General features: G+C 44.3%; 1 protein-coding gene across 5 annotated transcripts; it reads right to left on the bottom strand.

Moving 5' to 3' along the window:
• Positions 1-472: 472 nt before the first annotated feature.
• LOC109742776 (uncharacterized) lies at positions 473-8,648 on the bottom strand. Of its 5 annotated transcripts, none has more exons than XM_073508222.1 (5): positions 4,319-4,601; positions 3,893-4,035; positions 3,716-3,784; positions 3,522-3,628; positions 473-2,638 (listed from the first exon to the last, which is right to left on the bottom strand). In XM_073508222.1, the coding sequence occupies exons 2-5, from the start codon at positions 4,002-4,004 to the stop codon at positions 695-697; spliced, it is 2,232 nt and encodes a 743-aa protein (XP_073364323.1). In that variant the 5' UTR covers positions 4,005-4,035; positions 4,319-4,601; the 3' UTR covers positions 473-694. The 5 variants fall into 5 exon arrangements, 4 of the variants coding, with proteins under 4 accessions (XP_073364323.1, XP_073364324.1, XP_073364326.1 ...); XM_073508223.1 differs by having other exon boundaries at positions 3,925-4,035; positions 4,319-4,594; XM_073508225.1 differs by lacking the exon at positions 3,522-3,628 and having other exon boundaries at positions 3,925-4,035; positions 4,319-4,594.
• Positions 8,649-26,452: the final 17,804 nt, after the last annotated feature.

Raw genomic sequence — 26,452 nt, 5'->3', positions numbered from 1 at the left:
GTATGTTGCGCACGTGAACGTGTGTTCAAGAGTTGAGTTACAGTGGATTTCACTTTGAGCGATGATACTTAGCGCCTTGTGTTGCGTTGAAGCAGACATAACTTTTTAGTATGATTATATAAGATTCTCGAAACACGCTTTACATATAAAGCAACTGATTATATAAGACTCGGGCACGAAATTGGGGTTTGAAGCAGGGTTAGCATTTGGCATCTGCTCTAACGGACCGAGCACAGATGCCATGATGACATCATTGCTGAATGCCACATCAATCTACAAGCGGGCACATGTGGCACATACACGAGGAAGGGATAAGTTGAGGTAAAGCAAATGACTACACTGTCAACTGTAAAGATGGCAACATCCCTCTTACCTGCGCAGCACGTGTGAACTTACATTGTCACGCAGTAGGATGAACAGGCTGATCACACAGCCTAATCAACAGGCTAAACAGCCATTTTCCATCTCGATATACACGATAAAAAGGAGTAATCGTTGCCAGAAGCATCACCATAACTGTTCTCGTCTCAAAATAGCATGCAAAACCAAAGCAGAATACCTAAACACTTCTTCTTTACTTAATAACCTACCCCAGAGGCATCATCAAGCTTTGGGTTTTCTCTAACAAAAAGCACCCGCCGGGCATTCATTATTGTTACCTTTGCATCACAAGATGTTCCGCGACACTGTAAAGTTACGCTGACCTGCCCGCATGACGGTCCTCCGACTCGGAGAAGTAGTCAGCACCCAGCAGGTCGTCTTGGCCGTTGTACTGCACCTTGCTAGCTCCAAGGGTCTCGGCGCCGCCGAATCCTCCGGCATAGCTGCTGCCATTGCGGCTGCCAGGAAAGTTGCCGCTCACATTTCCAGCAAAGTTGCCGCCGTTGTTGCCACCAGCAACCGCAGAATGCCCGCTGCTGAAACTGCCAGTGCTTCCACCCAAGACTGCACTGTCGCCAGCTCCGCTGTTGTAGTTTCCGGCACCAAAGGTGTTGGGGGAATTGTACCCACAAGCACTGTAGCCGCCGTTGTTGCCACCAGCAACCGCAGAATGCCCGCTGCTGAAACTGCCAGTGCTTCCGCCCAAGACTGCATTGTTGCCAGCTCCGCTGTTGTAGTTTCCTGCACCAAAGGTGTTGGGGGAATTGTATCCACCAGCACTGTAGCCGCCGTTGTTGCCACCAGCAACAACAGAATTCCCTCTGCTGAAACTGTCGGTCTTCTCGCCGAAGACTGCATTGCTGCCAGCTCCGCTGTTGAAGTTGCCGGCACCATAGGTGTTGGGGGAATTGTTCCCACCAGCACTGCCGTTGTTGCCACCAGCAACAGCAGAATGCCCACTGCTGAAACTGCCAGTCTTTTCACCGAGGACTGCATTGCCGCCAGCTCCGCTGTTGTAGTTGCCGGCACCATACATGTTGGGGAAATTGTTCCCACCAGCGCTGCCGTTGTTGCCACCAGCAACAGCAGAATACCCACTACTGAAACTGCCGGTCTTTTCGCCGAAGACTGCATTGCCGCCAGCTCCGCTGTTGTAGTTGCCCGCGCCATAGCCACCAGCGCCGCCGTAGCTACCAGCACCTCCACCCGAATTGCTGGCATTATTGTAGCTTCCGCCACCGCCGCCGTAGCCACCAGCACTTCCACCCGAGTTGCTGGCATTATTGTAGCTTCCGCCACCGCCGCCATAGCCACCAGCACTTCCACCCGAGTTGCTGCAATTATTGTAGCTTCCGCCACCGCCGCCGTAGCCACCAGCACTTCCACCTGAGTTGCCGGCATTATTGTAGCTTCTGCCACAGCCGCCGTAGTCACCAGCACTTCCACCCGAGTTGCTGGCATTATTGTAGCTTCCGCCACCGCCGCCGTAGCCACCAGCACTTCCACCCGAGTTGCTGGCATTATTGTAGCTTCCGCCACCGCCGCCGTAGCCACCAGCACTTCCACCCGAGTTGCTGGCATTACTGTAGCTTCCGCCACCGCCGCCGTAGCCACCAGCACTTCCACCCGAGTTGCTGGCATTATTGTAGCTTCCGCCACCGCCGCCGTAGCCACCAACATTTCCACCTGAGTTGCTGGCATTATTGTAGATTCCGCCACCGCCGCCATAGCTACCAGCACTACCGACCGAGTTGCTGGCATTATTGTAGCTTCCGCCACTGCCGCCATAGCCACCAGCACTTCCACCAGAGTTGCTGGCATTATTGTAGATTTCGCAAGCACCGCCATAGCTACCAGCACTTCCGCCCGAGTTGCTGGCATTATTGTAGCTTCCGTCAATGCCGCCATAGCCACCAGCAACAGCATTGTTGTTGATGCTAGAATACTCGCCGCCACCTGCAGCACTACTGTAACCACCATATCCCGCATTACCATATCCACCACCACTGCCATGCCCTGCACTTCCATAATCAGCACCATTGCCCGCATATCCATCACCACCACTTCCATATCCCGTGCTGCCATATCCGCCACTTCCGTAACAACCACCATTGCCAGCATATCCACCGCCGCCGCTTCCAAATCCCGCGCCGCCATATCCGCCACTTCCGTAATTACCAGTGCCGTATCCACCTCCACGTGTCCCACCAGCACGGTCACTGGCGTATTCTACCTTTATCATTCGTCCGTGAAGGTCCTAAAGCAGATGGATGCGTTACAAATTTGCAAAAGATAAACATAACAGTCAGCTTGATAATGACAGGTATATCCATATTTTAGAAATGGTGCAACTTTAATCAAGGCAGAAAACAATCCCCAAGTTCCGATGATAGAACAACATTTCCGCAAGCATCAGGGCAGGTAAATTTTACAGCTCAGCAAGATATCCTAGACATAAATTAAGTCAAAATAATTCAAATATTTACAGGAACAGTTATCTCATGCAACGATATGCCAAAATTGAGAATAGTCTGCTACTCCCTAAACATGCATTCCCTGGTGTTCATCAGTTTATGAATCATGCGATCTATTAACATCTGGAATGATGCATCTAGGAAACAAGTGCCAACAGCTTCGGATTCTTGGAAGTTACAACAATGGATTAACAACAATATGCTTCTCAAAATGTCAAAGATCTGGAGCTCTAGCATATAATTGGGTCAATACTCATAGAGCTGATGTTTGTATGAAGGTATGTCGTGAACTAAGGCGGGAAAAGGGAAGATGCTTGCCATTATCCTTGACAGAACATAAATTGATGAGTGGCACAGTTTAATGATCAGTGAATCAATGCAAATTCAGACATCTCCGCTTTAGATCAAGACAATAACGCTAATTATATTGCATCATTGCGTTGATAAAACAGTTTGGCAGTTGCAGCGCATGACAAGTGTCATGTACAAGGCAGCAGACAAGAACAATGAATAGACAATAGGACAAGCTACTCCTGAAGCAAAAAAACATGCAACCTGAAATTCGGGACTACATTTGCAAAGTGGTGCAGAGGATAAAAGCAAAACAATAGGCATGAATGTCATAGCATATCTGCAATAACACATAGGGGATATCTCTAAAATCACCCTGCCATCCATGGCACTAATGGCAGCCGCGGCAGCTTCTGTAGATGCATAAGTAACAAATCCAAAGCCCTTTGACCTGCCAGACTCCCTGTCCATGATGATTCTAGCTGAACCCAATCCCAAAAGAAAGAAAGTGTTAACAACAACATGGCAAAAATATACATCAAATGTGTCGCACTAATTGGGAAAACAACCTTCAAGGACGTCTCCATAGCCAGAAAAGGCATCCCTCAGAGTTGGGTCATCTGTGGCATATGATAGTCCTAAAAGGAGGTAAAACAGAGATGTAATTAAATAAGTCACCGGCATCAATAATATGCACGAACCTTCGAATCAAAAGGAGCTAGAACAGTGATCTCATATGAGCATACCTCCAACAAAAAGCTTGGAAGAAGACATGCACCTTACTGCCTGGAGCAGCGACGAATTCGAGGACCCCGAGGCCCTCCTCAGCACAATCCCCATCCTACTAGCAAAAGACATCGTAGAAATCCCCTGCTACAGAACACGGGCACTGAAGAAGAAGAAGAAAAAACCTTGTATGAGACAGATTCACGGCTGCTAACGCAGAAGGATTAACCCCGAACGGGGATCCAGTTGAACCCCCAAATTTTCTCAAATCAAACTGCTAGGAGGGCTATTGATGCGGAATCTCAGAAACACTAATTCGTTCTAGATGCAGGAAATGGAACCCGAAATGCACGGCTGGCGTGGTTCGATTCGAATGTTTGACGGCAACGAAAAGGCAGGAGCAGGACGAACAGTACTCCGAGCAAGCTAGGGTCCATGATCCTTACCGGCGAGAGGAATCGCGTCGGGGCCACGCCGCCGGCGAGAGGGGATTCGCGTCCGGGCCACGCCGCCGGTTGCGAGTGAAAGGGATTTCGGTCGTAGCAGGGGTGATGTGGTGGGAGTGGAGGGAGGGAGCGGGTTTCGGCGGCGAGGGACTCCGGCCTCCGGGACGGCGGCTGCTCTGCTCTCCTAACCTTCCTGTTAAACCCTATCGGTGGGGTTTGTTCCTTGAACCCCAGGGCCTCGATTTTTATTTTTCAAGAAATGGCAGGGATCCGAAGAAAACTACAATTGCACACGCGTCAACCCTTATGCACAAAGGACCCAGATGGGAACAAGAGCACCGTTGGGTCAGGACGGGAATGGGCCGATCCGGACCTGGCCTTTGACCCGGCCCCTATGGCCCCCGAAGGCCAATTTGAGAGGCCACGGGCCGATCCATATAAAGAATAGTCAGTGATCTTGTTGGTCCGATGAGTATTTCAGGTCGATCCAAATTCTTGCCCAGTGGAGAAACGAGATGTTTGCCTAAAAAAAGAGATGTTAAAATTATGCTTCCCACAAAAAAAAATGTTAAAATTATGCACGGTTTATTGAAATCTGACTAGTGTAAGAATCAATGAGATTTCTAATACGTGGTTAATAGAAAAAATCTAGCCGTTTGCTTGTGGTTTTCTACGCGCTCATCTTGCCAAAATATACAAAGACAATTTTGTTGTTCATATACCGAGCGTTCATCGAAAATTATACGACAGATTGCTTCGCAAAAATTAGGTCCTACGACACCCCGACGCGATGAAAATTGCAGCTGCTGTGAGATATAAGACTGGCCGAGCGGGTCACCCGGTGCCGGGTTGTTGACCCAAATCTCGTTCACCCGCCCACATGACCCATTAGCCTCGATTTTTGGGTCGGTTTAGTGAACCGACAAGCTGACTCTGGCCATTACCATCATGACCATCTCAGACACCACCCTAGCCGACTCCAGGAAAGGGGTTGAGGGCCTCAGTTCCACTCAAGAGTCATGTGGAGGTTGAAATAGGATTTTTATTAGTTCCTTGAAAAAAATGAATTTTTTTTCAAAAGTTCAAAGGAAATGTTTTATGCAGTAGAAGTGTACAAGTGAACACGTCTCAAAGTTGTAGGCTTGTAGCTAGGGCTGGAGAACAAATCAAGGCTTATGAGCTGCTGGAACCAAAGTGTACTCAATTCCACTCGATGCATTCAACTAGAGTGCTGAATTTTATTTTTGAAAACATTCCTACTAATCAACTAGAGTTGACAAAAAGGGTGTCTTTTATCTTTCATCAAATTGGAAACAAACATATTATGACACAATTGTATGAAAATGTAACTCAGCCATTTTGAACAATTTTTATTGAAACGGAGGCAGAAGACTTGCCTCGTCCTAATTAAGCGGAAGAAAATTGTCCGGTTAATTCACACAAAAAAAAGCAAAAATCAACACAAACTGTTGAGCAACACACATAGAATACCCCGCACACACATCTTCAAAAAGAGCCATAGCACATAAATATCGCCGTCATCATTTCTCCCCATGCAGGCGTTATCGCATAAAAATACATGCTTCACAAAACATATACCCCACACATCAAAGGTTGGGTGTTTCGAGCATAAAATATTTTGCCACAAAAAGCACTTGCGGACTTGCCTATACACCGCTAAAATATCATAATATTTAGATTGGAGAATCTTCACCATTCTTTTTCTATCTCTTTATTAAATATATTTGATAGACACGGGCTTGAATTTAAATCCTTTTTCAAACGTGTGTGGCCAAGTGTGTAACAGTACTGAGCAGTGAGCTCTGCAGCTTCTTCTATTTGACACTCCCTTCGTCTCATGATAAGTGTCTCAACTCTGTCCACGGACTTGTTCTAGTATGAAGTAGTAGCTCTTTCCTGCGGCGCTTGTTTCATTTCATTGGCCTTGTGAATCCATTCGATGAACGAGCTCCGCAGCTGATGGGGTGCGTGTGCAACCCAGAGATTGAGGAAGTCTATGACCACCTGTATCCACCTCTCCAGCTTCGGGTCTCGGCGTCGCTGGATCGCCAACCTTCTTGCCCCAGCCTCTCCGATCCTCGTCGGCGGCATCTTCACCAAGCTCGTCTTCTCGACCTGCAGGAATGCGGTGCCGTGCTTGGACTTCCAGAACATCTGGTACGCCGTGGCCTCAGGCCTCTTGTAGAGGCAATCTATCGCCTTGGGCAGCATCACCTCGTCCAGCTGCTCCAGGCTGATGTTTGTGTGCATGCCGCTCTGCTCCTCGCCGTCGATCACCTCGATTGCGGAGCTCTCGACCGCCGGCACCAGGTCCTCTGCGGATCCATGGGGGGAGAAGAGGAGCCCGAGTTTCAGGTGTGGCACGTCTTTCAGACAGCCCCTCTCGCCTTGGACAGTGCTCTTGGTTCTGTGCACGTTGTACTCGGACAGCGGGATGTGGCGCTGCAGGAACACTTCGATGACCGGCTCTAGAGAAACATCTGACGGTCTCGTTGTGCGTGTGGTGCCCCTGCTGCTGCTGCGGGGCTGGAGCTCGTCGTGCTGCTGCTTGCAGCAGAGTGGGTTCGGACGGAACCATTGGGTCAGGCTGCTGTGGATGCTGTTCCAGTGATCCTTGTGGCCGGAGTCGAGGTACGGCACCCAGGAGAAGTCCTGCGTGGGCAGCCCGGCGAGCTCCTTCCTCGCGGACTCCGCCGTGGACCTGAAATGAGGGGTCACCAGCTGCAAGCACTTGATGGTGATCCCGACGACGTCCGTGCTCTCCGAGAGCCGCAGGATGGAGCCCAGGCACAGGTTCTTCTCCGGCGCCTCGTCGTCCTCGTACACGAAGAGCATCTTGGCCTCCACCCCGCGGTCCTCGAAGCTGATGGGGCGGACGCAGAACAGGTGGTACTGGCTTCCCCGGACCAGCCTGTACCGTAGCTCTTGGCCGGCGAGGAGGCGCCCGATGAGAGGGTCGAAGAACATGTACCCGCATGGCGTGCCGCCGAGCTCGACGAACCTCAGGAACTCGTTGGCGCCGTCGGCGAACCACTCGAACCTCCGGACGGCCGCGCCGCCGCCGGTGTCACGGCGGAAGAAGCCGGTGACGAACGACCTGGTGGCATGGGCCAGCCGCCTAGGGAAGGAGGAGCCCCTGACCTCCTCCTCCTTCTCCTCGTCTTCCACGGCGCGCTGTTTGCACTTGCGCAGCGCGACGTCGCACTCCTGGGCCGCGCGCTTCAGCTTGTGGCGCCAGCGGAGCAGCGACGCGTCGTTGATCTGCCACTTGCCGGATGTCTCGAGCGCCGCCTCCAGCTTGATGTGCGCCATCTCCAGCCTCTCCATCTGCTCCGTCTGCTCTGGTCTCTCTTCATGCATGTCAATCAGACCAGATACGATCTGGTTTACTGTCTCCCCGACAACCGCGGAGCTGACCATCTCCGCCATTGATTAGAACCTGATGACACGTACGGTTCCTGCTCTGCTCAAAGACAAGTGATGAATACGCAAAGATGAGTAAAAGTCTCATTGATCCGATGATATGATACTGTAGAAATGTAGTACTGTACCGTTGGTGGAAGTGGCAGATCTTTAGTGAAGTGGTCGTAAGATTACACTCGCTGACTACAGGTGGTGGAAGTGCACCGGCGTAGTGTCTGCCAGAGAGTGGTACTATTTTTTTTTTAGGGAAGCCAGAGAGTGTTTCTATATATATATAGATAGAGGGAATCAGGGAAATACCCTGGAAATTAACAGGTGGAACTTGAAAGTGTTTCGTTTACCAAGACTATAGGTTGACAATGAATAGTAAAAAATGGAAATCATACAGGTCTCTGTGCTGGTCATCAACACCGAATAAGTTCGTTATTATGGTAAAATTCAAGAAAGAACACACCGCCATGGATACGCTCAAGACAGAGTCAAAAGCAAGTTTGGTGATGAAGTGATCTTACAGATGTGACACACGTATGTATACGAAGTCATGGTCCTGGAACCGGGAAGAAATTTCTGGAATGAATGGACTTTAGTACTTTACAATTGGTCAAGATTATTGGAACTCTTCCCGCAAATTGATTATTGGAAATAGACGGGAAAAGGGACATCGTTTTTCGAACATTTCAAGGGACCCTGATTTAATGTTCTAATTTTTGTACTGCATGATACTCTCTCCCATTTTTCCACTGCATATTAGGCCTCCACACAAATTAATATTCTGTTTTTTTGTCAAAGACTTGTCCTAATGAAACCTAATATGCAGAGTAAAAAAAAGGAACTACAATAAATATTCCGTGAAGGACCTGATTGATATAATATAGATGAAAAAATATATCTCGTGACTGTCAAAGCTCTCCGGAGAAGTATTTCTGATTATGCACCTCTTCTTTTGGACTCCGGTGAGATTACTCATTTGAGGAACAAAGTTGCCTTCTCTTTTGAAACATTTTTGTTTGAAAGGGAAGGTTTCCATGATTGGTGGCTCAAGAATAGTCTAACGAAACGAGAGGTGCAACTAATATTGAACATTGGTAGTTCAAGATATGTCATCTTAGGCAGTCTCTTTGGAGTTGGGTGAAGAATTTGAGTGGTGTTTTATAAGAGCGCCTGATGGACATTGTTAACACTTTAGATATCAAGGCCGAATTTTCACCCCTCTGCATGGAAGATCCTGACGGATGGGTTTTTGGCCAAACTTATGCGGGGGGGGGGGGGGGGGGGGGGAGCTTGTTCGGGGGATGATAATACATAGTTTTTCCATTTTATTGCAAATGGAAAGCGTAGGAAAAAAATTACCAACTCAACCAAGATGAATGTGCTATTGTTGGTCAGGATATGGCTAAGGCATATATTGCAAAATATTATAAGCGTTTGTTTTGACATCCAAACTCCAATTTCATCATGATGGACGAGGAGGTGACTGGCAATATACCTCAACTTTCTCTGGATGAAAATGCTATTTTGACATCACATTTCTTAGAGAAGGAGATTTTCGACGCCATTTCTCAAATGGAAAGAAAGAAAGCTCTGGGACCAGATGGGTTCATTGCTAAATTCTACGATGAGTGTTGGGAGATAACTAAAACCGGCTTTCTACCCATGTTCAAGGATCTTTTAAATGATGACTTATCATTGTTTCACCCCAATTTTGGGATAACCATTTTTCTTCCTAAGAAGGAAGAGCCAATTCCTATTGAACAGTTAAGACCTATTTGCTTGTTGAACCTCAGCTTCAAAATATTCACAAAAACTAAGTAGTAATAGGCTCTTCACTATCGCTCATTCAGTGGTCCGCCCTACGCAAGCGACTTTCATGCCTGGACAAAATATCTTGGAGGGGGTGGTCATTCTACATGAAACTATTTATTAGCTTCCAATGGAATTTTTTTCAACAAGCTCTCATATAAAAGAGTTCATCGCGGAATGGGATCAGCATGTTGAATCTTTTGTCTAGGATGGGAGCGTTGGGGTCAAGGTAAATTATGCTATTGATCATTATTTTGTAGACCTTGAAAGGTTTAACACATGGTGATCCTATGTCTCCCATCCTATTTAATGTCATCGCCGATATGTTGGCCATCCTTATAGCATGGGCTAAGGATGGCTAGATCAATGGGTGAATTCCACTCAATATGTTGACGATACATTTTTTTATTTAGAATGATTTGCAAAGGGGGCCAAGATGAAATTGATCCTTTGTTTTTCAGAGGCTTACTAGTCTCAAATAAAATTTTATAAAAGTGAACCTTTTGCTTTGGTAGAACCAAAGAAATAGAAAAGCAATATTGTTAGTTATTCGAGTGTGAGGTAGGAAGTCTCCCATTTACTTATCTTGGCCCATTCATCGTCGTAAGCTCACTAAAAAGAAAGGAAATTATTGAGGATTGTTTCGAAAAAAAGCAAGTTGTTGGAAGGGTAAACTCATGTCAAATGGGCACGATTAGCTCTTATCAACGTGGTTCTCACAAGTTTGCCCATGTTCATGCTATCTTTTTTTTAAGTACCCAGGTGGTATTGAAAAGACTTGAGTTTGTCGGCCTAGTTTCTTCTCGCAATGTGATGGGCACAAACGGAAGTATCGACTATCTAAATGAGATATCTAGTGTAGGCCTAAGGACCATGAGGGTTGGGTATCAAAAACTTGGAAATAAAGAAGAAGTGATTGCTTAGTAAATTACCATTCAAGCTACAAACCGAGGAATGTGTATGGCAAGAGCTCCTTCGTAATAAATACTTATATTCCAAGAAGCTATCTCAAGTGGATAACAAACCAACTGATTCTCTGTATTGAAAGGGTTTGATGAAGGTAAAGTCCTCTTTTTCTGTGAGAGGCTCGGTTGAAGTTGGTGTCATTCCACGAGTTTATGTGAAGATGTCTCGCTACGTGACAACCCGCTTGCGGTTCAGTATCTGCCTGCCACTTCACAATATTGTTTGAAAGAAAGATGCTAATGTTCAGTCCATTCTTGGATTAACTCCTCTGAACATCCAATTCCGTAGGACTTTGATTGGCGATAAATGGAGAACGCAACTTGATTTGGTTTGCAGGTTAGTGTTGGTCAACCTATCTCATGTGTTTGATGTTTTTAGATGGAGACTAAATGCCAACAGGGTGTTTACTAGTCAAGGGGTCAATGTTTTGTAGAAAGCGCATTGGAAAATTAAATACCTTTAAAGATATAAAAAATATGTGGTTTGATTTTGTGATCAAGAGGAAACAATTCAACATCTTTTTATTCCCCACCCTTTCACGATTTTGATTAAGCGCACAGTTCATGCCACCCCAACAACTATCCCAAATTCTTTTGAAACTGATTGGTCGGTATCAATAAAATGCTTGAGGGTCATATCCGTGTATAGGTTTGTGCCTTACTTTGTGTTTTTAACATATCTTGCCCTTGTAATTTTTTGCAGGTTATCTTCAAGGCCACCGCATCAATCCTTATGTGGTCTCCACTTCAACCTGGAGATGCTTGGGGAGTTCATGGACTTTGAGTGCAACCGTCTAGAGATGGTCGCATGGGCATTATTCAGTCAGTTTGGCTGACATGTCACTAATATATTATGTGATTAAGTCATGTAATCTTTTTATCGATAGTGGTATTTTTCTATCGTTTATCTTTATTTTAGTTGATAATGTGTACTTCTTGAACTATTTCATTTTTGTTTAATTGAAATGGCTAAGTGCACCTTTGATGATGCAGAGGCCAGCGAGTTCCCCTTTTCAAAAAAAGGCCAGTGTATTTTCACAAGCTGAGTTGAGCAGGCTCGTTATTTTTAGATAATCATGGTGGCCCAAGCCTCGACCATCGCAACGAAACCATCTACTACAGTACCAAAGAAGCCATGTTTTCATACAACAAACATAAACTAGCTTGAGGAGTAAAGAGGCACCATAAGCACTAAATCACATAACAAGCCTTGCACATACTGGAGTTGTTTTGGCCTTTTTTGTTAGAATTGCACTCACCATAGGCGATGAACAAGAGACCTCCAAGGTTGATGCATGACTCATGAGTAGTATGTTCTTTGCCAGATGCTTGTCATGTGGGAGAGAAGGTCTCTAATCTTGAGAGCATGTAGTAGCAATACATGTAGGTGTGGTAGATCAACTTCAGGAGCACAAGCTCGTTATCTACCCCTAATCTACTATATACACCCTCGAATAAAGAAGGGACTGACTACACTATGTAATTTGGGCTAGTCATCTTTTCTTTTTGCACGCGGGAAAGTGTGGTGTGCCGTATGTTGCGAGAAAGAGCTAAGCTAGCTCCGACTGGATGCGCGCGCATGAGCTAATTGTTGGGTAACGTAGTATTTCAAAAAAATCCTACGATCACGCAAGATCTATCTAGGAGAAGCATAGCAACGAGCAGGGAGAGTGTGTCCACGTACCCTCATAGACCCAAAGCGGAAGCGTTAAGTAACGCGGTTGATGTAGTCGAACGTCTTCGCGATCCAACCGATCAAGTACCGAACGCACGACACCTCCGCGATCTGCACACGTTCAGCTCGGTGACATCCCTCGAACTCTAGATCCAGCTGAGGCCGAGGGAGAGTTCCGTCAGCACGACGGCATGGTGACAGTGATGATGAAGTTACCGGCGCAGGGCTTCGCCTAAGCACTACGACGATATGACCGAGGTGTAAAACTATGGAGGGGGGCACCGCACACGGCTAAAGATCAACTTGTGTGCCTATGGGGTGCCCCCCTCCCCGTATATAAAGGAGGGGAGGAGGAGGCCGGCCGGCCACAAGGGGCGCACCAAGGGGGTAGGAATCTACTCCTAGTAGGAGTAGGTTTCCCCCTTTCCTAGTCCAACTAGGAGGAGAAGGAAGGAGAGGGAGAGGGAAAGAGGGGCCGCGCCCCCCTCCCCTAGTCCTATTCGGACTCCCCTTGGGGGGGGGGGGCGCACGCCACCTCTTGGCTGCATCCCTCTCTCTCCCATAAGGCCCACTAAAGCCCATAACTTCCCGAGGGGTTCCGGTAACCCTCCGGCACTCCGGTTTTATCCGAAACTCTCCGGAACACTTCCGGTGTTCGAACTGAAGGAAATATGCCCTAGAGGCAATAATAAGTTGTTATTTATATTTCCTTATATGATGATAAATATTTATTATTCATGCTAGAATTGTATTAACTGGAAACTTAGTACATGTGTGAATACATAGACAAAACAGAGTGTCCCTAATATGCCTCTACTTGACTAGCTCGTTAATCAAAGATGGTTATGTTTCCTGACCATAGACATGTGTTGTCATTTGATGAACGGGATCACATCATTAGAGAATGATGTGATGGACAAGACCCATCAGTTAGCTTAGCATTATGATCGTTGAGTTTTATTGCTATTGCTTTCTTCATGACTTATACATGTTCCTCTGACTAAGAGAATACGCAACTCCCGAATACCGGAGGAAAAGCTTGTGTGCTATCAAACGTCACAACGTAATTGGGTGATTATAAAGATGCTCTACATGTGTCTCCAAAGGTGTTTGTTGGGTCGGCATAGATCGAGATTAGGATTTGTCACTCCGTGTATCGGAGAGGTATCTCTGGGCCCTCTCGGTAATGCACATCACTATAAGCCTTGCAAGCAATGTGATTAATGAGTTAGTTGCGAGATGATGCATTACGGAACAAGTAAAGAGACTTGCCGGTAACGAGATTGAACTAGGTATGGTGATACCGACGATCGAATCTCGGTCAAGTAACATACCGATGAACAAGGGAACAACGTATGTTGTTATGCGGTTTGACCGATAAAGATCTTCGTAGAATATGTAGGAGCCAATATGAGCATCCAGGTTCCGTTATTGGTTATTGACCGGAGATGTGTCTCGGTCATGTCTACATAGTTCTCGAACCCGTAGGGTCCGCACGCTTAATGTTCGATGACGATTTGTATTATGAGTTATGTGATTTGATGTACCGAAGGTTGTTCGGAGTCCTGGATGAGATCACAGACATGATGAGGAGTCTCAAAATGGTCGAGACGTAAAGATCGATATATTGGAAGGCTATATTCGGGCATCGGAAAGGTTCCGAGTGATTCGGGTACTTTTCGGAGTACCGGAGAGTTACAGGAATTCGCCGGGGGAAGTAGTGGGCCTTTGGGCCATACGGGAAAGGAGAGAAGGGCCTCAAGGGGTGGCCACGCGCCCCCCCCATGGCAAGTCCGAATTGGACTAGGGAGGGGGCAGCGCCCCCCTCTCTTTCCTTCTCCCTCTCCTACTCCTTCCATCTCTCCCCTCTTGGAAAAGGAAGGGGACTCCAACTAGGATTTGGAATCCTAGTTGGACTCCCCCTATAGGCGCGCCCCTCCTAGGCCGACCTCCTCATCCTCCCTCCTTTATATACGTGGCCAGGGGCACCCCAATAGCACAACAGACAATCTTTTAGCCGTGTGATGTGCCCCCCTCCACAGTTACACACCTCGGTCATATCGTCGTAGTGCTTAGGCGAAGCCCTGCGCCGGTAACTTCATCATCACCGTCACCACGTCGTTGTGCTGACGGAACTCTCCCTCGGCCTCAACTGGATCAAGAGTTCGAGGGACGTCACCGAGCTGAATGTGTGCTGAACGCGGAGGTGCCGTACGTTCAGTACTTGGATCGGTTGGATCGCGAAGACGTTTGACTACATCAACCACGTTACTAAACGCTTCCGCTTTCGGTCTACAAGGGTACGTGGACACACTCTCCCCGCTCGTTGCTATGCTTCTCCTAGATAGATCTTGCGTGATCGTAGGTAAATATTTTGAAATACTATGTTCCTCAACAGTGGCATCAGAGCCAGGTTTATGCGTAAATGTTATATGCACGAGTAGAACACAATGAGTTGTGGGCGATAATAGTCATACTGCTTACCAGCATGTCTGACTTTGATTCAACGGTATTGTTGGATGAAGCGTCCCGGACCGACATTACATGACCGCGTTCATGAGACTGGTTCTACCGACGTGCTTCGCACACAGGTGGCTAGCGGGTGTTTGTTTCTCCAACTTTAGCTGAATCGAGCTTGACTACGCCCGGTCCTTGTTGAAGGTTAAAACAGCACACTTGTCGAAAAATCGTTGTGGTTTTGATGCGTAGGTAAGAACGGTTCTTGCTCAGCCCGTAGCAGCCACGTAAAACTTGCAACAACAAAGTAGAGGATGTCTAACTTGTTTTTGCAGGGCTTGCTGTGATGTGATATGGTCAAGACGTGATGATATATAATTTGTTGTATGAGATGATCATGTTTTGTAACAGTTATCGGCAACTGGCAGGAGCCATATGGTTGTCGCTTTATTGTATGAAATGCAATCGCCATGTAATTGCGTTACTTGATCACTAAGCGGTAGCGATAGTCCTAGAAGCAATAGTTGGCAAGACGATAACGATGCTTCGATGGAGATCAAGGTGTTAAGCCGGTGATGATGGTGATCATGACGGTGCTTTGGAGATGGAGATCAAAGGCACAAGATTATGATGGCCATATCATATCACTTATTTGATTTCATGTGATGTTTATCCTTTTATGCATCTTATTTTGCTTAGTACGGCGGTAGCATTATAAGATGATCTCTCACTAAATTTCAAGGTATAAGTGTTCTCCCTGAGTATGCACCGCTGCGACAGTTCATCGTGCCGAGACACCACAGGATGATCGGGTGTGATAAGCTCTACGTTCACATACAACGGGTGCAAGCCAGTTTTGCACACGCAGAATACTCGGGTTAAACTTGACGAGCCTAGCATATGCAGATATGGCCTCGGAACACTGAGACCGAAAGGTCGAGCGTGAATCATATAGTAGATATGATCAACATAGTGATGTTCACCACTGAAAACTTCTCCATCTCACGTGATGATCGGACATGGTTTAGTTGATATGGATCACGTGATAATTTAGATGACTAGAGGGATGTCTATCTAAGTGGGAGTTCTTAAGTAATATGATTAATTAAACTTTAATTCATCATGAACTTAGTCCTGATAGTATTTGCATAACTATGTTGTAGATCAATAGCTCGCGATATAGCTCCCCGTTTATTTTTATTTTTGATATGTTCCTAGAGAATAACTATGTTGAAAGATGATAGTAGCAATGATGCGGACTAGGTCCGTGATCTGAGGATTATCCTCATTGCTGCACAGAAGAATTATGTCCTTGATGCATCACTAGGTGACGGACCTATTGCAGGAGCAGATACAGACGTTATGAACGTTTGGAAAAACTCGGTATGATGACTACTTGATAGTTTAGTGCACCATGCTTTTCGGCTTAGAACCAGGACTTCAAAAACGTTTTGAACACCACGGAGCATATAAGATGTTCCAAGAGCTGAAATTGGTATTTCAGACTCATGCCCGAGTCGAGAGGTATGAGACCTCTGACAAGTACTTTGCCTACAAGATGGAGGAGAATAGCTCACCCAGTGAGCATGTTCACAGATTGTCTGAGTACTACAATCGCTTGAATCGAGTGGGAGTTAATCTTCCAGATAAGATAGTGATTGACAGAGTTCTCTAGTCACTATCACCAAGTTACTAGAACTTCGTGATGAACTATAATATGCAAGGGATGATGAAAACGATTCCCGAGCTCTTCGTGATGCTGAAATCGACGAAGGTAGAAATCAAGAAAAGCATCAAATGTTGATGGTTGACAAGACCACTAGTTTCAAGTAAAAGGGAAAGGGAAAGAAAGGGAACTTCAAGAAGAATGGCAAGCAAGTTGCCACTCACGTGAAGAAACCCAAAGCTAGACTCAAGCCTGAAACTGAGTGCTTCTACTGCAAAGGAAATGGTCACTGGAAATGGAACTGCCCCTAGATACTTGGCGGATAAGAATGATGGCAAAGTGAACAAAGCTATATTTGATATACATGTTATTGATGTGTACTTTACTAGTGTTTATAGCAACCCCTCGGTATTTGATACTGGTTCAGTTGCTAAGAGTAGTAACTCGAAACGGGAGTTGCAGAATGAACAGAGACTAGTTAAGGGTGAAGCGACGATGTGTGTTGGAAGTGGTTCCAAGATTGATATGATCATCATCGCACACTCCCTATACTTTTGGGATTAGTGTTGAACCTAAATAAATGTTATTTGGTGTTTGCGTTGAGCATGAATATGATTTGATCATGTTTATTGCAATACGGTTATTCATTTAAGTCAAAGAATAATTGTTGTTCTATTTACATGAATAAAAACCTTTTATGGTCATACACTCAATGTAAATGGTTTATTGAATCTCGATCGTAGTGATACACATATTCATAAATATTGAAGCCAAAAGATGCAAAGTTAATAATGCTAGTGCAACTTATTTGTGGCACTGCCGTTTAGGTCATATTGGTGTAAAGCGCATGAAGAAACTCCATGCCGATGGACTTTTGGAATCACTTGATTATGAATTATTTGATGCTTGTGAACCATGCCTCATGGGTAAGATGACTAAGACTCCGTTCTCCGGAACAATGGAGCGAGCCACTGACTTATTGGAAATAATACGTACCGATGTATGCGGTCCAATGAGTGTTGAGGCTCACGGCGGGTATCATTGTTTTCTGACCTTCACAGATGATTTGAGCAGATATGTGTATATCTACTTAATGAAACACAAGTCTGAAACACTTGAAAAGTTTAAAGATTTTCAGAGTGAAGTAGAGAATCATCGTAACAAGAAAATAAAGTTTCTACGATCTGATCATAGAGGCAAATATTTGAGTTACGAGTTTGGCCTTCAATTAAAACAATGTGGAATAGTTTCACAAACTCAGGCCACCTGGAACACCACGGCATAATGGTGTGTCCGAACGTCATAACCATACTTTATTGGATATAGTGCAATCTATCATGTCTCTTACCGATTTACCACTATCGTTTTGGGGTTATGCATTAGAGACAACTGCATTCACGTTAAATAGGGCAACATCTAAATCCGTTGAGACGACACCATATGAACTGTGGTTTGGCAAGGAACCTAAGCTTTCGTTCCTTAAAGTTTGGAACGGCGATGCTTATGTGAAAAAGTTTCAACCTGATAAGCTCAAACCCAAATCGGAGAAATGTGTCTTCATAGGATACCCAAAGGAAAGTGTTGGGTACACCTTCTATCATAGATCCGAAGGCAAGATATTCATTGCTAAGAATAGATCCTTTCTGGAGAAGGAGTTTCTCTCGAAAGAAGTGAGTGGGAGGAAAGTAGAACTTGATGAGGTAATTGTACCTTCTCTCGAGTTGGAAAGTAGTTCATCACAGAAATTAGTTCCCGTGATGCCTACACTAATTAGTGAGGAAGCTAATGATGATGATCATGAAACTTCAGATCAAGTTACTAACGAACCTCGTAGGTCAACCAGAGTAAGATCCGCACTAGAGTGGTATGGTAATCCTGTTTTGGAAATCATGTTACTTGACCATGACGAACCTACGAACTATGAGGAAGCGAAGATGAGCCCAGATTCCGCGAAATGGCTCGAGGCCATGAAATCTGAGATGGGATCCATGTATGAGAACAAAGTGTGGACTTTGGTTGACTTGCTCGATGATCGACAAGACATAGAGAATAAAATGGATCTTCAAGAGGAAGACGGACGATGATAGTAGTGTTACTATCTACAAAGCTCGACTTGTCGAAAAGGGTTTTTGACAAGTTCAAGATGTTGACTATGATGAGATTTTCTTACTCGTATCGATGCTTAAAGTCTGTCCGAATCATGTTAGCAATTGCCACATTTCATGAAATCTGGCAAATGGATGTCAAAAACTACATTCCTCAATGGATTTCTTAAAGAAGAGTTGTATATGATGCAACAAGAAGGGTTTGTCAATCCTAAAGGTGCTAACAAAATGTGCAAGCTCCGGCGATCCATCTATGGACTGGTGCAAGCATCTCAGAGTTGGAATATACGTTTTGATGAGTTGATCAAAGCATATAGTTTTATACAGACTTGCGGTGAAGCCTGTATTTACAAGAAAGTGAGTGGGAGCACAACAACCTTTCTGATAAGTATATGTGAATGACATATTGTTGATCGGAAATGATGTAGAATTTTCTGGAAAACATAAAGGAGTGTTTGAAAGGAGTTTTTCAAATAAAGACCTCGGTGAAGCTACTTACATATTGGGCATCAAGATCTATAGAGATAGATCAAGACGCTTGATAAGTTTTTTCAATGAGTACATACCTTGACAAGATTTTGAAGTAGTTCAAAATGGAACAGTCAAAGAAGGAGTTCTTGCATGTGTTACAAGGTGTGAAGTTGAGTAAAGACTCAAAACCCGACCATGGCATAAAATAGAAAGAGAATGAAAAGTCATTCCCTATGCCTCAGTCATAGGTTCTATAAAGTATGCTATGCTGTGTACCAGACCTATTGTGTACCTCACCATGAGTTTGGCAAGAGGGTACAATAGTGATCCAGGAGTGGATCACTTGACAATGGTCAAAATTATCCTTAGTGGAATAAGGACATGTTTCTCGATTATGGAGGTGACAAAAAGGTTCGTCGTAAAGGGTTACATCAATGCAAGCTTTGACACTGATCCGGATGACTCTAAGTCTCAATCTGGATAGATATTGAAAGTGGGAGCGATTAGCTAGAGTAGATCCGTGCAGAGCATTGTAGACATAGAAAATTTGCAAAATACATACGACTCTGGATGTGGCTTACCCATTGACTAAACTTCTCTCACAAGCAAAACATGATCACTCTCTGGGTGTTAATCACATAGCGATGTGAACTAGATTATTGACTCTGGTAAACCCTTTGGGTATTAGTCACATGGACATGTGAACTAATCACATAAAGATGTGAACTATTGGTGTTAAATCACATGATGATGTGAACAAGATTATTGACTCTAGTGCAAGTGGGAGACTGAAGGAAATATGCCCTAGAGGCAATAATAAGTTGTTATTTATATTTCCTTATATCATGATAAATTTTTAATATTCATGCTAGAATTGTATTAACCGGAAATTTAGTACATGTGTGAATACATAGACAAAACAGAGTGTCCCTAGTATGCCTCTACTTGACTAGCTCGTTAATGAAAGATGGTTATGTTTCCCGACCATAGACATGTGTTGTCATTTGATGAACGGGATCACAACATTAGAGAATGATGTGATGGACAAGACCCATCTGTTAGCTTAGCATTATGATCGTTGAGTTTTATTGCTATTGCTTTCTTCATGACTTATACATGTTCCTCTGACTATGAGAATACGCAACTCCCGAATACCGGAGGAAAAGCTTGTGTGCTATCAAACGTCACAACGTAATTGGGTGATTATAAAGATGCTCTACATGTGTCTCCAAAGGTGTTTGTTGGGTCGGCATAGATCGAGATTAGGATTTGTCACTCCGTGTATCGGAGAGGTATCTCTGGGCCCTCTCGGTAATGCACATCACTATAAGCCTTGCAAGCAATGTGATTAATGAGTTAGTTGTGAGATGATGCATTACGGAACAAGTAAAGAGACTTGCCGGTAACGAGATTGAACTAGGTATGGAGATACCGACGATCGAATCTCGAGCAAGTAACATACCGATGAACAAGGGAACAACGTATGTTGTTATGCGGTTTGACCGATAAAGATCTTCGTAGAATATGTAGGAGCCAATATGAGCATCCAGGTACCGCTATTGGTTATTGACCAGAGATGTGTCTCGGTCATGTCTACATAGTTCTCGAACCCGTAGGATCCGCACGCTTCACGTTCGATGACAATTTGTATTATGAGTTATGTGATTTGATGTACCAAAGGTTGTTCAGAGTCCCGGATGAGATCACGGACATGATGAGGAGTCTCAAAATGGTCGAGACGTAAAGATCGATATATTGGAAGGCTACATTCGAACATTGGAAATGTTCTGAGTGATTTTGGTATTTTTCGGAGTACCGGAGAGTTACGGGAATTCGCCGGGGGAAGTAGTGGGCCTTAATGGGCCATACGGGAAAGGAGAGAAGGGCCTCAAGGGGTGGCCACGCGCCCCCCATGGCAAGTGCGAATTGGACTAGGGAGGGGGCAACGCCCCCCTCTCTTTCCTTCTCCCTCTCCTACATATTCCATCTCTCCCCTCTTGGAAAAGGAAGGGGACTACAACTAGGATTGGGAATCCTAGTTGGACTCTCCCTATAGGCGCGCCCCTCCTAGGCCGGCCTCCTCTTCCTCCGTCCTTTATATACGTGGCCAGGGGGCACCCCAATAGCACAACAGACAATCTTTTAGCCGTGTGCGGTGCCCCCTCCACAGTTACACACCTCGGTCATATCGTCGTAGTGCTTAGGCGAAGCCCTGTGCCGGTAACTTCATCATCACCGTCACCACGTCATCGTGCTGACGGAACTCTCCCTCGGCCTCAACTGGATCAAGAGTACGAGGGACATCACCGAGCTAAACGTGTGCTGAACGCGGAGGTGCCGTATGTTCGGTACTTGGATCAGTTGGATCGCGAAGACGTTCGACTACATCAACCGCGTTACTAAACGCTTCTGCTTTCGGTCTACGAGGGTACGTGGACACACTCTCCCCGCTCGTTGCTATGCTTCTCCTAGATAGATCTTGCGTGATTGTAGGTAAATTTTTTGAAATACTACGTTCCCCAACACGAACAACATGGTCCAATATATCAATCTTTATGTCTCGACCATTTCGAGACTCCTCGTCATGTCCGTCATCACATCGGGGACTCCGAACAACCTTTGGTACATCAAATCACAAAAACTCATAATACCAATCGTCATCGAACGTTAAGCGTGCGGACCCTACGGGTTCGAGAACTATGTAGACATGACCGAGACACCTCTCTGGTCAATAACCAATAGCGGAACCTGGATGCTCATATTGGTTCCTACATATTCTACGAAGATGTTTATCGGTCAAACCGCATAACAACATACGTTGTTCCCTTTGTCATCGGTATGTTACTTGCCCGAGATTCGATCGTCGGTATCATCATACCTAGTTCAATCCCGTTACCGGCAAGTCTCTTTAATCATTTCGTGATGCATCATCCCGCAACTAACTCATTAGTCACATTGCTTGCAAGGCTTATAGTGATGTGCATTACCGAGAGGGCCCAGAGATACCTCTCCGATACACAGAGTGACTAATCCCAATCTTGATCTATGCCAACTCAACAAACACCTTAGGAGACACCCGTAGAGCATCTTTATAATCACCCAGTTACGTTGTGACGTTTGATAGCACACAAGGTGTTCCTCCGGTATTCGGGAGTTGCATAACCTCATAGTCAGAGGAACATGTATAAGTCATGAAGAAAGCAATAGCAATGAAACTTAACGATCATAATGCTAAGCTAACGGATGGGTCTTGTCCATCACATCATTCTCCAATGATGTGATCCCGTTCATCAAATGACAACACATGTCTATGGTCAGGAAACTTAACCATCTTTGATTAACGAGCTAGTCAAGTAGAGGCATACTAGGGACACTTTGTTTTGTCTATGTATTCACACATGTATCAAGTTTCCGGTTAATACAATTCTAGCATGAATAATAAACATTTATCATGATATAAGGAAATATAAATAACAACTTTATTATTGCCTCTAGGGCATATTTTCTTCAGTCTCCCACTTGCACTAGAGTCAATCATCTAGTTCACATCGCCATGTGATTTAACACCAATAGTTCACATCACCATGTGATTAACACCCATAGTTCACATCACCATGTGACCAACACTCAAATGGTTTACTAGAGTCAATAATCTAGTTCACATAGCCATGTGATTAACACCCAAAGAGTACTAAGGTGTGATCATGTTTTTGCTTGTGAGAGAAGTTTTAGTCTACGGGTCTGTCACATACAGATCCATATGTATTTTGCAAATTTCTATGTCTACAATGCTTTGCACGGAGCTACTCTAGCTAATTGCTCCCACTTTCAATATGTATCTAGATCGAGACTTAGAGTCATTCAGGTCGATGTAAAAGCTTGCATCGATGTAACTCTTTAGGACGAACTCTTTATCACCTCCATAACCGAGAAATATTTCCTTAGTCCTCTTAGGTAACTAAGGATAACTTTGACCGCTGTCCAGTGATCTACTCCTGGATCACTATCGTACCCCCTTGCCAAACTCATAGCAAGGTACACAATAGGTCTGGTACACAGCATGGCATACTTTATAGAACCTATGGCTGAGGCATAGGGAATGACTTTCATTCTCTTTCTATTTTCTGTCGTGGTTGGGTTTTGAGTCTTACTCAACTTTACACCTTACATGCAAGAACTCCTTCTTTTACTGTTCCATTTTGAACTACTTAAAAATCTTGTCAAGGTATGTACTCATTAAAAAATCTTATCAAGCGTCTTGATCTATCTCTATAGATCTTGATGCCCAATATGTAAGCAGCTTCACCGAGGTCTTTCTTTCATAAACTCCTTTCAAATACTCCTTTATGCTTTCCAGAAAATTCTACATTATTTCCGATCAACAATATGTCATTCACATATACTTATCAGAAAGGTTGTAGTGCTCCCACTCACTTTCTTGTAAATACAGGCTTCACCGCAAGTCTGTATAAAACTATATGCTTTGATCAACTCATCAAATCGTATATTCCAACTCCGAGATGCTTGTACCAGTCCATAGATGGATCGCTGGAGCTTGCACATTTTGTTAGCACCTTTAGGATTGACAAAACCTTCTGGTTGCATCATATACAACTCTTCTTTAATAAATCCATTAAGGAATGCAGTTTTGACATTCATTTGCCAAATTTCATAAAATGTGGCAATTGCTAACATGATTCGGACACACTTTAAGCATCGATACGAGTGAGAGAAAATCTCATCGTAGTCAACACCTTGAACTTGTCAAAAACCTTTTTCGACAAATCAAGTTTTGTAGATAGTAACACTACTATCAGCGTCTGTCTTCCTCTTGAAGATCCATTTATTCTCAATGGCTTGCCGATCATAGGGCAAGTCCACCAAAGTCCATACTTTGTTCTCATACATGGATCCCATCTTAGATTTCATGGCCTCATGCCATTTTGCGGAATCTGGGCTCATCATCGCTTCCTCATAGTTCGTAGGTTCGTCATGGTCTAGTAACATGACTTCCATAATAGGATTCCCATACCACTTTGGTGTGGAACGTCTGTTTGACCTACGAGGTTTGGTAGTAACTTGATCTGAATTTTCATGATCATCATCATTAACTTCCTCACTAATTGGTGTAGGTATCACTGGAACTGATTTCTGTGATGAACTACTTTCCAATTCAGGAGAAAGTACGATTACCTTATCAAGTTCTACTTTCCTCCCACTCACTTCTTTCGAGAGAAACTCCTTCTCTAGAAAGGATCCATTCTTAGCAACGAATATCTTGCCTTCAGATATGTGATAGGAGGTGTACCCAACAGTCTCCTTTGGGTATCCTATGAAAACGCATTTCTCTGATTTGGGTTCGAGCTTATCAGGTTGAAGCTTTTTCACATAAGCATCACAGTCCCAAACTTTAAGAAACGACTACTTAGGTTTCTTGCCAAAGCACAGTACATACGGTGTCGTCTCAACGGATTAGATGGTGCCCTATTTAACATGAATGCAGTTGTCTCTAATGCATAACCCTAAAATGATAGTGCTAAATCGGTAAGAGACATCATAGATCGCACCATATCTAATAAAGTACGGTTACGACGTTCGGACACACCATTACGTTGTGGTGTTCCAGGTGGCGTGAGTTGCGAAACTATTCCACATTGTTTCAAATGAAGACCAAACTCATAACTCAAATATTCACCTCCACGATCAGATCATAGAAACTTTATTTTCTTGTTACGATGATTTTCCACTTCACTCTGAAATTATTTGAACTTTTCAAATGTTTCAGACTTATGTTTCATTAAGTAGATATACCCATATCTGCTCAAATCATCTGTGAAATAATGATACCCGCCACGAGCCTCAACACTCATCGGACCGCATACATCAGTATGTATTATTTCCAATAAGCCAGTTGCTCGCTCCATTGTTCCAGAGAACAGAGTCTTAGCCATCTTGCCCATGAGGCATGGTTCGCAAGCATCAAGTGATTCATAATCAAGTGATTCCAAAAGCCCATCGGCATGGAGTTTCTTCATGCGCTTTACACCAATATGACCTAAACGGCAGTGCCACAAATAAGTTGCACTATCATTATTAACTTTGCATCTTTTGGCTCTAATATTATGAATATGTGTATTACTACGATCGACATTCAATAAACCATTTATATTGAGTGTATGACCATAGAAGGTTTAATTCATGTAAATAGAACAACAATTATTCTTTGACTTAAATGAATAACCGTATTGCAATAAATATGATCCAATCATATTCATGCTCAACGCAAACACCAAATAACATTTATTTTAGGTTCAACACTAACCCCGAAGGTAAATGGAGTGTGCGATGGTGATCTTATCAACCTTGGAATCACTTCCAACACACATCATCACCTCGCCCTTAACTAGTCTCTGTTTATTTTGCGACTCCCGTTTCAAGTTACTACTCTTAGCAACTGAACCAGTATCAAATACCGAGGGGTTGCTTATAAACACTAGTAAGATACACATCAATAACGTGTATATCAAATATACCTTTGTTCACTTTGCCATCCTTCTTATCCGCCAAGTATCTAGGGCAGTTCCACTTCCAGTGATCATTTCCTTTGCAGTTAGAAGCACTCAGTTTCAAGCTTGGGTCTAGCTTTGGGCTTCTTCATGGGAGTGGCAAATTGCTTGCCATTCGTCTTGAAGTTCCCTTTCTTTCCCTTGCCCTTTTTCTTGAAACTAGTGGTCTTGTCAACCATCAACACTTGATGCTTTTCTTGATTTCTACCTTTGCCGATTTCAGCATCGCGAAGAGCTTGGGAATCGTTTCCGTTATCCCTTGCATATTATAGTTCATCACGAAGTTCTAGTAACTTGGTGATAGTGACTAGACAACTCTGTCAATCACTATCTTATCTGGAAGATTAACTCCCACTTGATTCAAGTGATTGTAGTACTCAGACATTCTGAGCACATGCTCACTAGCTGAGCTATTCTCCTCCATCTTGTAGGCAAAGTACTTTGTCAGAGGTCTCATACCTCTTAACACGGGCATGAGTCTGAAATACCAATTTCAACTCTTGGAACATCTCATGTGCTCCGTGGCATTCAAAACGTTTTTGAAGTCCCGGTTCTAAGCCGTAAAGCATGGTGCACTAAACTATCAAGTAGTCATCATACTAAGCTTCTTGTCAAACATTCATAACATCTGCATCTGCTCGTGCAATAGGTCCGTCACCTAGCGGTGCATCAAGGACATATTACTTCTGTGCAGCAATGAGGATAATCCTCACATCACGGATCTAGTCCGCATCATTGCTACTATCATCTTTCAACTTAGTTTTCTCTAGAAACATATCATAAATAAAACGGGGAGCTATATTGCAAGCTATTGATCTACAACAAAATTTGCTAATACTATCAAGATTAAGTTCATGATAAATTAAAGTTCAATTAATCATATTACTTAAGAACACCCACTTAGATAGACATCCCTCTAGTCATCTAAATGATCACGTGATCCATATCAACTAAACCATGTCTGATCATCACGTGAGATGGAGTA

This window comes from Aegilops tauschii, chromosome 2, assembly GCF_002575655.3.
Source record: "Aegilops tauschii subsp. strangulata cultivar AL8/78 chromosome 2, Aet v6.0, whole genome shotgun sequence".
NCBI lineage: Eukaryota > Viridiplantae > Streptophyta > Magnoliopsida > Poales > Poaceae > Aegilops > Aegilops tauschii.
Note: the sequence above shows the minus strand (reverse complement) of the source record. Positions and strands in the feature narration are given on the sequence as shown.

Bases quoted from the DNA above. Each gene is read 5' to 3' on its own strand.
- LOC109742776 (XM_073508222.1), bottom strand. From the start codon at position 4,004: ATGTCTTTTGCTAGTAGGATGGGGATTGTGCTGAGGAGGGCCTCGGGG. The intron at 3,629-3,715 runs GTTGTTTTCCCA...GATTGGGTTCAG, and splicing joins CTATGGAGACGTCCTTGAAG to CTAGAATCATCATGGACAGG. The intron at 2,639-3,521 runs GTGATTTTAGAG...CATCTGCTTTAG, and splicing joins TTAGTGCCATGGATGGCAGG to GACCTTCACGGACGAATGAT.